The sequence below is a fragment of the Benincasa hispida genome, chromosome 11 (genome assembly GCF_027475165.1).
Source record: "Benincasa hispida cultivar pf3 chromosome 11, pf3_genome.v1.1, whole genome shotgun sequence".
Taxonomy (NCBI): domain Eukaryota; kingdom Viridiplantae; phylum Streptophyta; class Magnoliopsida; order Cucurbitales; family Cucurbitaceae; genus Benincasa; species Benincasa hispida.
In genome coordinates, this window is record NC_143488.1 from 36,150,820 (window position 1) to 36,165,082 (window position 14,263).

The 14,263-nt window shown below is 28.9% G+C and overlaps 1 protein-coding gene across 1 annotated transcript; it reads right to left on the reverse strand.

Annotated features, from left to right (window-relative positions):
• Positions 1-6,201: 6,201 nt before the first annotated feature.
• Positions 6,202-11,156, reverse strand: LOC120069085 (ribonuclease 2-like). Its single transcript, XM_090307364.1, has 8 exons — positions 10,914-11,156; positions 10,138-10,166; positions 9,952-10,025; positions 8,857-9,122; positions 7,754-7,845; positions 7,439-7,603; positions 6,599-6,665; positions 6,202-6,488 (listed from the first exon to the last, which is right to left on the reverse strand). Coding segments are annotated over exons 1-5 (582 nt in total). The 5' UTR covers positions 11,126-11,156; the 3' UTR covers positions 6,202-6,488; positions 6,599-6,665; positions 7,439-7,603; positions 7,754-7,844.
• Between the last annotated feature and the right edge of the window lie 3,107 nt (positions 11,157-14,263).

Consider the following 14,263-nt stretch of genomic DNA (forward strand, 5'->3'; position numbering starts at 1 on the left):
TTGATTCCAATTGATGAAAGTAAATCAATGATAGCTAAAAAAAAAACTGATAATTGATAGCAAATTAAAAGCTAATATTTCAAGAGTGTATTATTTTTTCTCAAATTGAAAGCTATGATTGATAGCAACTATCATCAATAGCAATCGATAGAAGCTATCACCGATAGCTGCTATCAGTAATAGCTTTTAATTTGAGAAAACTGGGAAGAAGTGAGCAAAATAGTGGCTACGCATGAGTTTTTTAGTCTTTTACCATTTTTTGATTTATATATGCAATTATTTTATCTTTCTACTATATATTCTATTATTTTGGGCTTGAATTCTATTTATGCAACTAGTCTTTTTTTTTTAAGATGGCTTTGAGGTTATTGGTTTTTATTTTTAAATTTAGGAAATATTAATTTTTTCAAACAAATTGGGTAAGATATGAAAAATATATAAAATTTCGGTATCGATCTAGGACAGATTAATACTGAGGTTCTATATCTTTTCCACATTTTACCTAATATTTTTTGCAAAATTGAATCTTCTCCAAAATTTAAAATAAAATGAAATCATCCATCTGCAAAAATCTAATTGGTAATTTCATTTAGAAATTTAAAAAATCTTATAATTGTGGAAATAGAAATTGGTCAAAAATTATGTAAGAATTAAATATAATATTTGGTATAAGATTGTGGTAGATCTCGTAATATTTAAAAAAATTAGTAGAATCTCGATATTAATCTGTTGAAATGTACTGAGAAAGACCCAAAAGGTCCAAAACGATGATAAGTTAGAAAAATTATTATTTTTTAACTAAATCTTGATGGTCGATCTCGTCTGAGATGGTTCGAAAAAAACTATTTGAACGAATTTTGAAAAAAGATGTTAGTTTTATAAGATAAAAACTTAAACCTACTATTTTCAATAATTTTCCAACAATCTTTTATTCATATATAATAACAATAAATAAATATAAGTTGAGAAAATTACATAAATTAGTAGACCTAATGCTTACTTGAATTGTTAACCATATATTTGTGGTATAAAAAAAACTCATATATACATACATATATATATCTATATACATACATACATATACATACATACATATACATACATACTTACATATATATACATACATACATATATACATACATCTATATACATACATGCATAGATACATACATACATACATAGATATATACATACATACCTACATAGATATATATACATACATACATATATCTATATCAAAATTTACGACTTTCTATATAGTCTATGTTGATTGTTTGGGCATTTGATTTTGAAACAAGCATCGACAGTTTTCTTGATAGTTTGTCCTCTTATCTTGTTAAAGATATAGATATTGAATGGGTAAGTTAAATTTTAAAAGATACATTATTAACATTATCTAATGTAATGGTTAATTATGATTGAACAAAATAGAAAATATATATTTTTTAGGGAATTTGTAATGGGTGATAAATCAAAATGTATAATTAGGGGCGTGTCTTCAATATATGTAAAATTATAGATATGGCAAAATTTTCAAATTTAAACTTTCGTTTATTTCGTATTCCAATTTTCCCCTTTCAATAAACTCATGTTTTTTGTTATTGTTGGGATAAACACTATATCTTTTGGATCAATTATCCCACTCTTGAGTGAATCTAATAGAATACTAATCGGCTAGAAACAACAATAATAATCAAGCAAGGAACAAGCAATTTTAACGTGGAAAAATCTCCTCAATGTGAGGAGTAAAAAACCACGAACCGAAATCAAAATCTTCACTATAATCAATAATGGGGTACAACGAGTTCTCCCTAGTCACAACTAGAGACATACATGATAAATATCTCAAGATTAACAATCTTGGCAACAAACGACAACAAATTGATAAGAATAAAATTAGAAACGTCTCACTTGAAGTGGCAACCAATTATTCACGGTATTTGACTGTAGATAGCTCCAAACGAAATCTCCACGGTCCAGATTGAAAACCCTTGTGTCAAGAACACGTTGTCAAAATTTCATATCGATCAAACCACAGATCGATCCCCAAATGGCTGAAAAACGTTGCTTGCCGAAATGAGTTTCTTTTCAGTTTCTCTCTACTAGCGTTTAATTTTTCTTCGGTTTACGTGCATAATCCAATCACCAAAGATTGTTTTGTATTTAAACATAACCTAAAAGCTCAATTGGGCTTTATATTGGGCTTTCACTTTAAGTGAAATAACCCAACAAATCTCCCCCTATTTCACTTTGGGGAAGAACTTGTCATTCCCGCGGTAGAACAACAAAATTTAAGCTTCTCTCTAGGTAGATTCTTCGTCAACATATCGGATCCATTATGATCAATATGTATCTTCTTAAGCTCAAACAATTAATCATTCAAAGCATCTCTCATCCAATGATACTGCACATCTATATGCTTTGTTCTAGAATGAAATGTAGCATTCTTACCTACATGAATAACATTCTGATTGTCGTAGTATATCACATATCTTTGTTGCTTCAAGCCAAACTTCTATATAAAGCGCTTCATCCACTATATCTCTTTGCAAGCCTTGCTGCTGCAATATACTTTACTTTAGTTGTAGAAAGTGCAATACATTTCTGCAACCTTGACTGCCAAGACACTACACCACCTACAAATGTCATCAAGTAACCAGAGGTAAATTTTCAGTTATCTAGATCTCCTGCCATATCTGAATCAGTGTACTCAGAAAGTACTGGCTTTCCACCTCCAAATGTGAGCTCCAAACTGGAAGTGCCTCTCAAATATCTCATAATGCATTTGACTGCCTCCCAATGTTATTTTCCTGGATTGGACACAAGTTAACAACACCAACAGCGTGAGCAATATCAGGTCTAGTGTATACCATGACATACATCAAGCTCCTCTACTGAAGCATAAGGGATCTTGCTCATATCTTCCTTCTCTTTATTTGTAGAATGATTTTGTTTGCTACTTAGTTTGAAGTGACTGGATAAAGGAGAATTGATCAGTTTCGCTTTACTCATGTTGAAACGCTGAAGCACCTTCTCCAAGTATTGTTTCTGTGACATATACAACTTCTTGAAAGCACTGTCTCCAACTAACTATACACCTTCTCCAAGTAAAACAGAAACCTTCATCATCAAGTTTATCTGTAAAAATCAAATTCATGCAAATATCAAGAATGTGCTTCACAATCTTCAAAATCAGCTTGGAACCATTCTTGTTCTCCAAGTGTACATCTTTGATGCCAACTGCTTTTGTTGATCCATTATTACCCATCCTAACATTGCCGAAATCACCAGCTGTATAGGATGCAAAGAAATCCCTCTTTGATGTAGCATGAACTGAGACACCACTATCAATCACCCAACTTCTCTGTTGTGTAGCAAGATTTATAATATCATCGTCGAGTAAGATGTATAAATCTTTAGTGGCACTACTATCATCGTCATTCTTCTTTTCTTTGCCTTTATCATTTTGATTGTCCCTTTTAAATTTTCGACAATGCTTCTTTATACGCCCTTTCACATGACAATAATGACACTCAACATTTGCAAATCGACCACTCTTACTTTTGCTTTTGTCTTTATCCGTCAGACCATCACTCTTACTTCCCCCCCCCCCCTTTCAGTAACAAAATCATCTGATTGTGAAGAAAAGCCTTGTGACTTTCTTCTCATCTCCTCGTTCAATTCACTAATTTTTACTAAGTTCATACTTAGTACACCATTTGGGGTTGAGTTCGATAAGGAAGTTCTAAATGTCTCCCATGAATCCGACAATGTACCAAGGACACATAACCCATGTATCTCATCCTCAAACTTGATATTCATCCTATATAACTGATTAATGATACCTTGTAATGTATTCAAGTGATCTAACATGGGTGTTCCATCTTGATACTTCAACGCCATCATCTTTTTTATCAGAAACATGTTATTATTACCAGTTTTAGAGGCACATAGCGACTCAAGCTTGCTCCACATAGTCCGTGCATGAGTTTCTTTACCAATATGGTTTAGAAAGTTATCTTTCTACCCATAGTCTCATAATCCCACACACTTTTCTATGACATAATTCTCATTCTATATCAGTTTTATCATCAGTCTTTTCTTAAGAAAAAATTGGAAGATGTAAATCATTCACATATAAAATATCTTCCATCTTTCTCTTCCAAACTTGATAATTTAACCCATTAAGGGTAACCATCTTAGCTGAACTAGTATCCATATTCAACACAAGGCAATTCCAATTAACTTAACTGACATTCTGATACCCACTTTGTTGGGATAAACACTATATCTTTTGGATCAATTATCCCACTCTCGTGTGAATCTAATAGAATAGTAAATAAGCTAGAAACAACAATAATAATCAAGTAAGGACACGAGCAATGTTAACGTGGAAAAACCTCCTCAATGTGAGGAGTAAAAAATCACGGATCGAAGTCAAAATCTCCACTATAATCAATAATGAGTTACAACGAGTTTTCCCTAGTCACAACTAACGGCATACACAATAAATATCTCAAGACTAACAATCTTGACAAAAAAAAAAAAAAAGGCAATAAATTAAGAATAAAATTAGAAACGTGTCACTTGAAGTGACAACTAATCATCCACGGTATTTGATTGTAGATATTTTCAAATGAAATCTCCACAATCCAAATTGAAGATCCTCGTGTCAAGAATAGGTTGTCAAAATTGTAGCTTGATCGGACCACGGATCAATCCCTAAATGGCTGAAAAACTTTGCGGGTCGGAATGAATTTCTTTTCAATTTCTCTCTACTGTCATTTTAATTTTTTCTTCAATTTGCATGTATAATCCATCCAATCACTGGAGGTTGTTTTATTTTTAAACATAACCTAAAAGCTCAATTGGGCTTTATATTGGGCTTTCACTTCTAAGTGAAGTAACCCAATAGGTATATCAGTCAATTAATGTACCATATGTAAAATATATCAGTTGCATATTTTTTTCATTGATTTATATACTTTTTGTATATTTTATTTGTAGTAATATGAGTTATTACTCACTTTAATTGTATTTTCTATATTTTTTTTTATCCCTTTTGTAGTTTTTATATTTTTTATCCATTTTGTAGTTTTTTTCCTTTTTAAACGAGGTTTCTTTCATTTTTAAATATAAATGTACAGTAGGCCGGAGAGATTCAACCTAAAGTTCACTAACACTCGATTTAGTATATTCATTTCGATAATTTGGCCGTGTTTGGAATAATCAAAGAAAAAATGTTTTTCAATAGAATCATTTTTATGATTTTTTTTAAACACTTAAATAACTAGTCATTTTTTAATCGTGTATCAATAGCATATCAAGTGTATCAAATATATATTATCACTAGCATATCAAGTGTATCAAATATATATTATCAATACACATGTTTTTTTTTTTTTGGGTAACTTTGATAGATATGAAATAATAATATTATGTAACTTTTCTAAGAGTTGTATCAGAATCCAATTGTGAATTAATGAATAAAATAAAATAACAGTTATGAAATAAAATTCTCTAATTTTAGGAAGCCAGTTGGTGATATTCATTTATAATCCACTTAATTTTTTTTTTTAATTCAACAAGAGTAACTATTCAAGATGGTAATTCACATCCTTATCACTTACAAACTCAAATTTGCAATCAATTTGAATTGATGAGATTATTTTTTTAACACACTTTTTTTTAGCTCCTATACTTGCATGGCTGAACATTTTAGTCCCTAAATTTTAGTTTGTCACCATTTGATCCCTGTACTTTTAATTTTATAACAATTTAATTCCCAAATTTTAATATATAACAATTTAATGCTTATACTTTTAAATTTGTAACAATTTAGTCCCTAACATAAAAAATGAAATTATCAAAATTATATGTCATGATGTAGACTTTGTATTTTGTAAAAATATTGAGTCTCTAGTTAGTTTATTGATTTATTTATACAAGAAATCTCATTAAATTTTAACACTAATTTCTACTATAGGAACTAAATCATTACAAATTTTAAATTACAAGGGTTAAATTGTTACATAGTAAAATCCAGAGACTAAATTGTTATAAAACTGAAAGTATAGGGACTAAATCGTTACAAATCAAAGTTTAGTGACTAAATTGTTACTTCATTTAGAAATTAAAAGTATTTTTTAACCACGTCAAATTTTCCTACCTCACAAATTAAAGGAAACCAATACAATAAAATGAAAACACATCAAATTTCATCAAATTATTTTTTATTATTCACTACTAGCTCATTTATTTGGAAAAGTAAATCCACAACATGGAGGCCTTCAACTGAAATAAAGTTCCAAATTAGTTTCAAAGTGGATGAGCTTAGAAAGATCACAAAGACAAGGCCAACATGTTCAAAGGGATTTCTCTAATCATTTCTTTTAGGTCCAAATAAAAAAAAAAAAAAAAAAAAAAAGGTTAAATAATTTCTTCAGCATCAGCAATCCATGGAATTGCTCCCTCAACCTTGTTAGGCTCTGCATCATATATAACACAACATAAATGTTAATAGAATATATTAAACAAGATTAAATATATATCATATATTAATTATCAGCTTAATTAAGCTTAATTTCTTAAAACATACCTTGAGGATCATATGTTGGGAGCTTAATGAAATCGGGGCATGAATTCTGTAGATCACAATCACGTGGCTGCAATAAAGTAAACATTTACTTTGGTTACTACATAATTATGAATATTAGACCTAGTTTTCGTAATTATTTAGGTTCCGTTGAGTAATCATTTTGTTTTTTGTTTTTGGTTTTTGTAAATTAAACTTATTTTCTTTCAATTTCTTACGATATTTTGCATCTTTCCTAAGTTTAATGGTTGAATTTTTAACCAAATTCCAAAAATAAAAACAAATTTTTAAAAACTACTTTTATTAATTTTTCAAAATTTGGGTTGGTCTTTTAAACAATTAGTAAAAAGTAAACACCAAACGAAGAAATTTGGAATTGGAAGTAGTGTCTATAGGCTTACTTTTTAAAACAATAATAAATAAAAACCAAATGGTTACCAAGTGACCTTAGTTTTTAGTTTTTGGAAATTAGGTTTATAAATATTCTTTCCACCTCTTGATCTTTTGATTTGTTATCAACTTTGAAAATTAAGTTAATAAATTTGAATTCAACTCTTTTACTGAAAAAGATGCAAACCATTGTAAGAAATTTGAAAGAAAATATATTTGATTTTCAAAAATCAAAAACTAAATAAGTTACCAAACGATGACCTAACTAATTTACTTCTATTTGATTGTATGAACACGGAAAATGCTGAGAACCCCACGTATGAAAAATTAAAATATACCTAGGTTATTCTCGTTTCATTGTCGATTGATTTTTAAGATAAAAGCTTTCGTATAAGTGTAATATATAGTATTTGAGGTTTAAAAAAAAAAAGACCTAAATTGGGAAAATCCTACCTCAAAGCTTTTGTCAAAGCAAATCCAAAGTTCTTTGACAACCCCCTTTTTAGCACAGGTAATCTTTGGAGTTGAATTGAATTCATTCTTAATAGCAGCTACCACATCTTCAATAGGGTACTTTTCAGTATTGGAAGCTACAAATCCAGCATCATTCAAAACTTTCTGGTAACAATTAAATGTAAAGACACCCAAATTCAATACCAAACTCAATAATTTAATTTTTTTTTTATAATAATTATAATAGATGATAAAGAAAGAGGGAGAAATTGAACTTTTTTTTATTATTATTTTTTTGAAAAAAAAACTTCTTACAGTGACATTGTACTTGGAGAAGATGGTGAGGGTTGTCAAGAAGTAATCATATTCTCCCACAATTACAGGAGCTGCACATGTCCCATGTTTCTCTACAGAAGAAATAGTTTTTTAAGTTAGACTTAAATAAATAAATAAAAGAAAATTATCTTTTTATTCTCTAGGTTTTAGGTTTAGTTTATATTTGATCTGTAGATTTGAAAATCTAGACATTTAGAGAAGCATTTGAAGCAAGGAGTTGGTTATTATAGTCTTAAGTTGAGTTATAATAGTTTGTGTTTGAAGTGCAGATTATTTTAGTCTATGTTATAATAGTATGCATTCGAGGGGTAAACTATCTTAGTTTGAGAAGAAAATAGTAAATACTATAGCAAAGAATAAAAAAAGGAATTTAAAATAATAAATATTGTAGCAAATGGTAGTTTTAAGATAGTGTTGATTGTAGCTTATTGAGAATTATAAAATAGTATTTACTGCAACAAGAAGTGGTTATTATAGTCTTACGATAATCCTTGCCTCAAACCTCCTCATAGTTTTTTAAGTTTTGAGTTTGATTTCATTTTAGCCACTAGATTTCAAAATGTTACAATTTCATTTTTGAAATTTAAGTTTTGTTTCAATTTGATCTCTAGATTGTAAAATTTACACTTTTTACCTTGATTTTTCACAAAAATCTCACTTTTCGTCTTTAGTTTTAGTGTCTATGAATTAATTTTTCAAAAAGTAAAAGAATTATAATTAATTAAGTTGCACTCTTTTTCATTACTTTTGAAATTAAATTTAAATTTTTGTATCATAATTATTTTCAATTAATTAATAGATATTGATCTCAATTACTGAAAGTTTAATGGAAAAGTGAGGTTAGAAGTATACATCTCGAAATCTATAGACATAATTGAAACAAAACTCAAATCTCTTGAGGGTAAAATTGTAACTTTTTAAGACTTATAGAAGAAACTGAAATAAAACTCAAAACTTAAGAACTAAATTGATAACGTTTAAAACTTATGAAGCAAATAGAAATTAGTCCCAAAATCTAAAGAACAAAAAATGTAATATATATATAATTCCAAAAGAAAAATGAAAGTAAAGGAGAAACTTACCATACTATAGTAAAGCAATGGTAACATTTCAAATGGCCATCATCATATAATAACAAGAGAGAAAAACAAAAGAAGAAGAGAAATTTGATATTAGTCTTAAACTTTGATATAGATGATCTAATTAGGAAGGATGAATAAAAAGTGAGAGAATGAATAATTTGAACCTCATGAGCCCAAAATGATCCTTTGGTCCTATGGCATGTAGATGTAGTACCACATCGATAAGTCGGCCAATACTTTTGAATATCTTCCGCCAAGATATTAATCTGCACGTATAATAAAGTCAATCTAAATATAATTTAAGATGTATTTGAAATACATTTTCAAATGTTTAATTTAAAATATAATTCATTTTAGAAAAAATTAAAATATTTGACAACCACTCAAAATAGTTTTCAAGAGTATTTTAATAAGTTTTTATCAAATGTATTTAAATAAAAATTAGTTTTTTAAAAAATATTTTTTCTCGAGTCAATCCAAAAGTTTATCGGTAAATGACATATTTCATGTCAAATAAATTCCAAGGGTTTTTTTAAGTGAATTTTCTACTTTTTAGTATAGTGTGAAATTATATATATAACATAATTGGATTGATATTCTTAAAAATGTAACGTTATTTTCTTTTGCTTTATTTATACTTTTGATAGCAAGAATTTTTTCCCGTAATTCCCATCGAATTGTTTTTAGTTTTTTTTTTCCCGAAAAAGACAAAATAACAATAATAATAAAAAATGAAAAATACGACCAACCCGAGAAGCTTTGACAAATAGAATTAAAATAGATCTAGTCTTTTGAATATATATATATAGAGATTAAATGAGATAAAATATATGTTTTTGTCAGATATAAGAAGGGGTCATTTATATATAAATATAATAAAATGTTACTATCTATATGTGATAATTAATGGTAGACCATATTATTGATATACACGGAGAGTTGAATCTATATTTGACTATATTTATAAATATTTTGTAATTTATTATATATATAAATATTTTGGATCTGATTGTTATATTTGTAAATAGTTTTTATTTATTGAAATTGGATTGAAGAAATAATTATACAAAATTATGGGGAGGAGAGAGAAGGAACCTCATTTTCATTAAAGTTTGCATCAGTGCAACAAGATGGCCATCCTCTATCGTTATACTGAGGCCACAACCCATCTACCATATTCAAACAGACCATTTTTAGATCATTCCATTACACAAAATTAAACATTCAAATGAAAATTAACAAAATTACAAAGCTTAAAAGAGCTTATCAATTTCCACTTACGGATTGTAAATTCAGTGGGAGAGTCAACTCTATGCAGACAAAAGACAAAATAAAATGTTAGCTTTCAAACTTAAGTCAACATCCCAACCAATCTATAAAAAATCGAAGAGGTGTTGTTTTAGACATCGTAAGTTATAATAGTCTGTGTTTGAGATATAAACTATTTTAGTCGGGATAGTAAATAGTATACACTATAAACAAAAAGATATTTGAAATAATAATATTGTAGTTAATTATAGATTATAACTGTTGGAAATACTAACTATTATAATTGGAGCTCCAAATATATAACGAGCTCCATTCCATCCATTTGAAGTTGAGACTCAAATATCTCAACAAAGTCATTAAAATGTTGTTTTCAAATATAGAAAAATGAACTAAAAATATTTACAAATATAGCAAAATTTTACTGTCTATCGCGGTCTATTACGGTCATTCGTAGATAGACATTCATATTTTGTTATTATTTGTAAATATTTTCAATAGTTTTATCATTTAAAATAATTGTCCATTATTTAAAAGAGACTTTCATAATATGTTTTATATTTTCTAAAATAAAATATTTTGAATCTATGCTTATTGATTAACAAAATTTAGGCACATTCTGAATGATAATAATTTGATTTTTTGTCTTCGAAAATTGTACTTTTTATTTCAATTTCTTTACGATAATTCTCACATTTTCTAGAAAACTATTTTAATTTATAGTTAAATTTTAAAATAAAAATTAAATATTTAAAAATAAAAATTAAATAGTCATCCAACGAGATATTTACCCACGACAGCAACCGTTGGCAGGGCAACACTTGCCAGGGTTTTTGCAAGAAGTAGCTGGCCATTGAAGAGCCAACACAAAGTAGTCAAATTCCCTCTGCTCACTGCCACTCGGGGCCACCGCCGTGAACCCGAACGCCACGGCCAGCAGCTGAAGAAGAAGAAACACCACGGGCGCCGCCATGGGCTTGGCTTTAATGGAGAAAGAAGCCATTTTAAAGAAGGAAGATGGAAAAGTAAAGTGCTGCTGTACTGAGACTTGGTAGCTTTCCATATTTATACAAGAAAATGAAACGAGGCTATTTAAGGAATTTCAAGTACTTATTATGGGTAGAATTGTCTTTCTGTTCTAATTGTATTATTAATTGGTCCAAAACAACGTGCCCCTATCTTTTCCCAAAAAATATATAATAATTAAAAGAAAAAAAGCGTGGCACTATTTTGCTCAGAGGAAGCTGTAGATAATTAATCCAAAAAAAAAAAAAAAAAAAAAAAAAACCTATTTTGGTTTTTGAAGGTTGAGAGTTATTGAATTTTAATATCTCTGCTTGTTTCAAGTTTTAGTTCGTGTAATTTCAGTACATCTTAAATTTGACCCTAGTATAAGTATATTATTGCATTTTTTTCAAACATTTTTTAGGGTAATTACAATTGGTAGTATTTTTAGAAATAATAATCAAGTATATAATATCATTTAAAAAAAATTACAAATATAGTCAAGTCTATCAGCAATAGACTTCTATCGTTGATAGATTCTTACTAGTGATATGGTCTATCACTGATAGACTATTTAAATTTGGCCATATTTGTAATTTTTTTTTTTTTTACATTATGTCTGTTAATACTTTGGGTCTAATGTCCTTGCAACTATTCCTTTATATATATTTATTAGCACTATAAAATTTGAAAATATATTCAAATATTATATTTCTTTGCATGAAAGTTATTATATTATTATTTAATCCATTTTGGTAAAAAATAACTTTAAATGACTAAGAGTGTGTTTGGAATGCATTTTCAAGTGCTTAATTTTAAAAAGATTAGCCATTTTGGAAAAAAAAATGGAGTTGTTAAATATTATGTGGTTGACAATATTTGTTTAAGTATCACAGATGTTATCTGGGTTGTTTCTGCATTTGTGGTTTTCTAGCAAAAGGATGTTCTATAGAAATGCAGATTCTGCAAAATACTTTTCTTATCGAGTTTTTCCTTCATCTTTATTCGCTGATTCTTTTCCTTTTTAAGTGTGCAACTGCTGTGGAAGTTAGGTTGCTCGTATGTGTTTCCATTGTGCATATTTATAGGACAATAGTCCTCTCGTTCAAGTCGGTCAATCTGTCTTTACAAAAGCAATATTGAAAGTGTATCAGTCGTGTAAGAAGGACAAAGGTGCATCACTTGGAGACATACACCGATCTTTTTACTTTTTATGTTTTGTGATTCATCTGAGAAAGAATTTGTTGGCTTGTATGTCCTAAAACTTGTAATTTGTAAAGTTAAACATATTCTATTATCAATAAAGATGTTATTCAACATTCTTCGATAAAGTTGTTATTGAATCTATAAATTACATTTGTAAGGTCTAAATCCAATAAACCTAGATCCATGGTTATTATATAAATACTTGAACCTTATATAGAGACACAAAGATGGATCAAGTTCGAGTAAATAGCCAAAACAGTCTATAGTATATGAATAAGGTTGGGTGCCTTATTCTGGTAACACTATTGGATGCGGCCTACTCTGTAGTTGTTACATTTTGTTGTAAAGGTGCTACAAACGAAGTTATCCTAATTCGTTCATGTATTGATATGAGGAGTGAGGGCGTCCTATGCAATGAGTTTGTATATGATCAGATCAAGAAATAAGTCATTCTTACTTCACTTAGATAACTTAGGTAACTTGATCTTAATTATGAGCTAATTCGGTGAGGGTTATTAACTATGAACTCTTGTTTATTCGGGATTATCCTTAGATTTGCATAGGTGAGGGTTGGCTCAATAGTACCGGCTCAATATGCCTCTTATTTCAAGGGTAAGACTAGGTAGATAGTTGGGGACATAGGGTGCAAGACAGAATTCACGCCTATCCGATTTGGGATAGGAGAAAGGGTGTTCTCTTAAGTACTGAATCCAAGTCTTGAACAAGGGGCCCCACCCTCTCATTGGCCCGAGAAGGATCCGGTTTAGTGATTGGATCAAAAACCAATTGTTCATTAGAGGATCAGTGGAACTTAAGGAGCAAGACGTAATATCGGAGGTAAAACAACATATTGACCCAGCCGTTATTACAAACAATCTGTGAATGGTCGACTTACTGATTATAGTTAAATCAATTGGATACAAATATATCTATAGTGAGGAGAGTCTAACTATCGAGCTATAGTGGTGTGACTTGATAGTTAACAAATACTGATTAATTTGGTCTAAAGAGTTTTAGCCAATTAATCTTAAATGTTGGAGCTCATGATTTGTAGGTCCATAAGGTCTCTCTACTAACTCGTAAAACATGAACACCATGGATTAATAAATTGAGTGAATTTGGAATGATATCAATTTGAATTGTTCAAATTGAACTTCATTTTGAAAATGTTCAATTTGAAAATTAGGGTTTGAATTTGAATAAGTCCAAATTCGAATTAGAGTTTGTATAATTATATTGATATAATTAATGTTTAATTTATTGAAATTAAATGAAATTGGAGAGTTTATAATATTTAAATAATAATTTAAATATTAATTACATGAATAAGATTCATGATCAAAATTGGATATGTGATTAATTTAATATTTAATATTAAATTATTTAATTAATTAAATATGTTTAATTAATTAAAAATCAAATTAATTTTCAATTTCAATTCAATTTAAGAAATTTAATTTTGATGTTTTAGATTTAATTAATTATGAATTAATTAAATAAAATTTTAGTTAATTTTGGTATTAATAAAAATTTGAAATTAAAAATACAAAAATATGAAAACTTGGTTTGAGTGGGTTTTTCCCACATTTACACCAAGTAAGAGGTGTTCGACCAAATTTACACACAAATCTCACTTCTTCATGAAGTTGTTGATGGCATTGAGCTAAGTTTTAGTGCTTGCATTCACTTTGTGAATAAAAAGCTCTGAAATTGGAGATTGGAAGGGAGGATTTCTAAGTTCTTTAGAAGACTGCTGCAGAAATTCATCCTCACCAAAAAACGCACACAAACACCTTTCACATATTCACTCTAATTGGAGTTCCACCACTCAAATTCAAGGCTGAGAATAGTAAAGAAGATCTTTTGGTGGTTCACTGAAGAATTGGAGTTGAAATCACATGAAGAGCTTCTTGGATTTGGGAGAATTCGT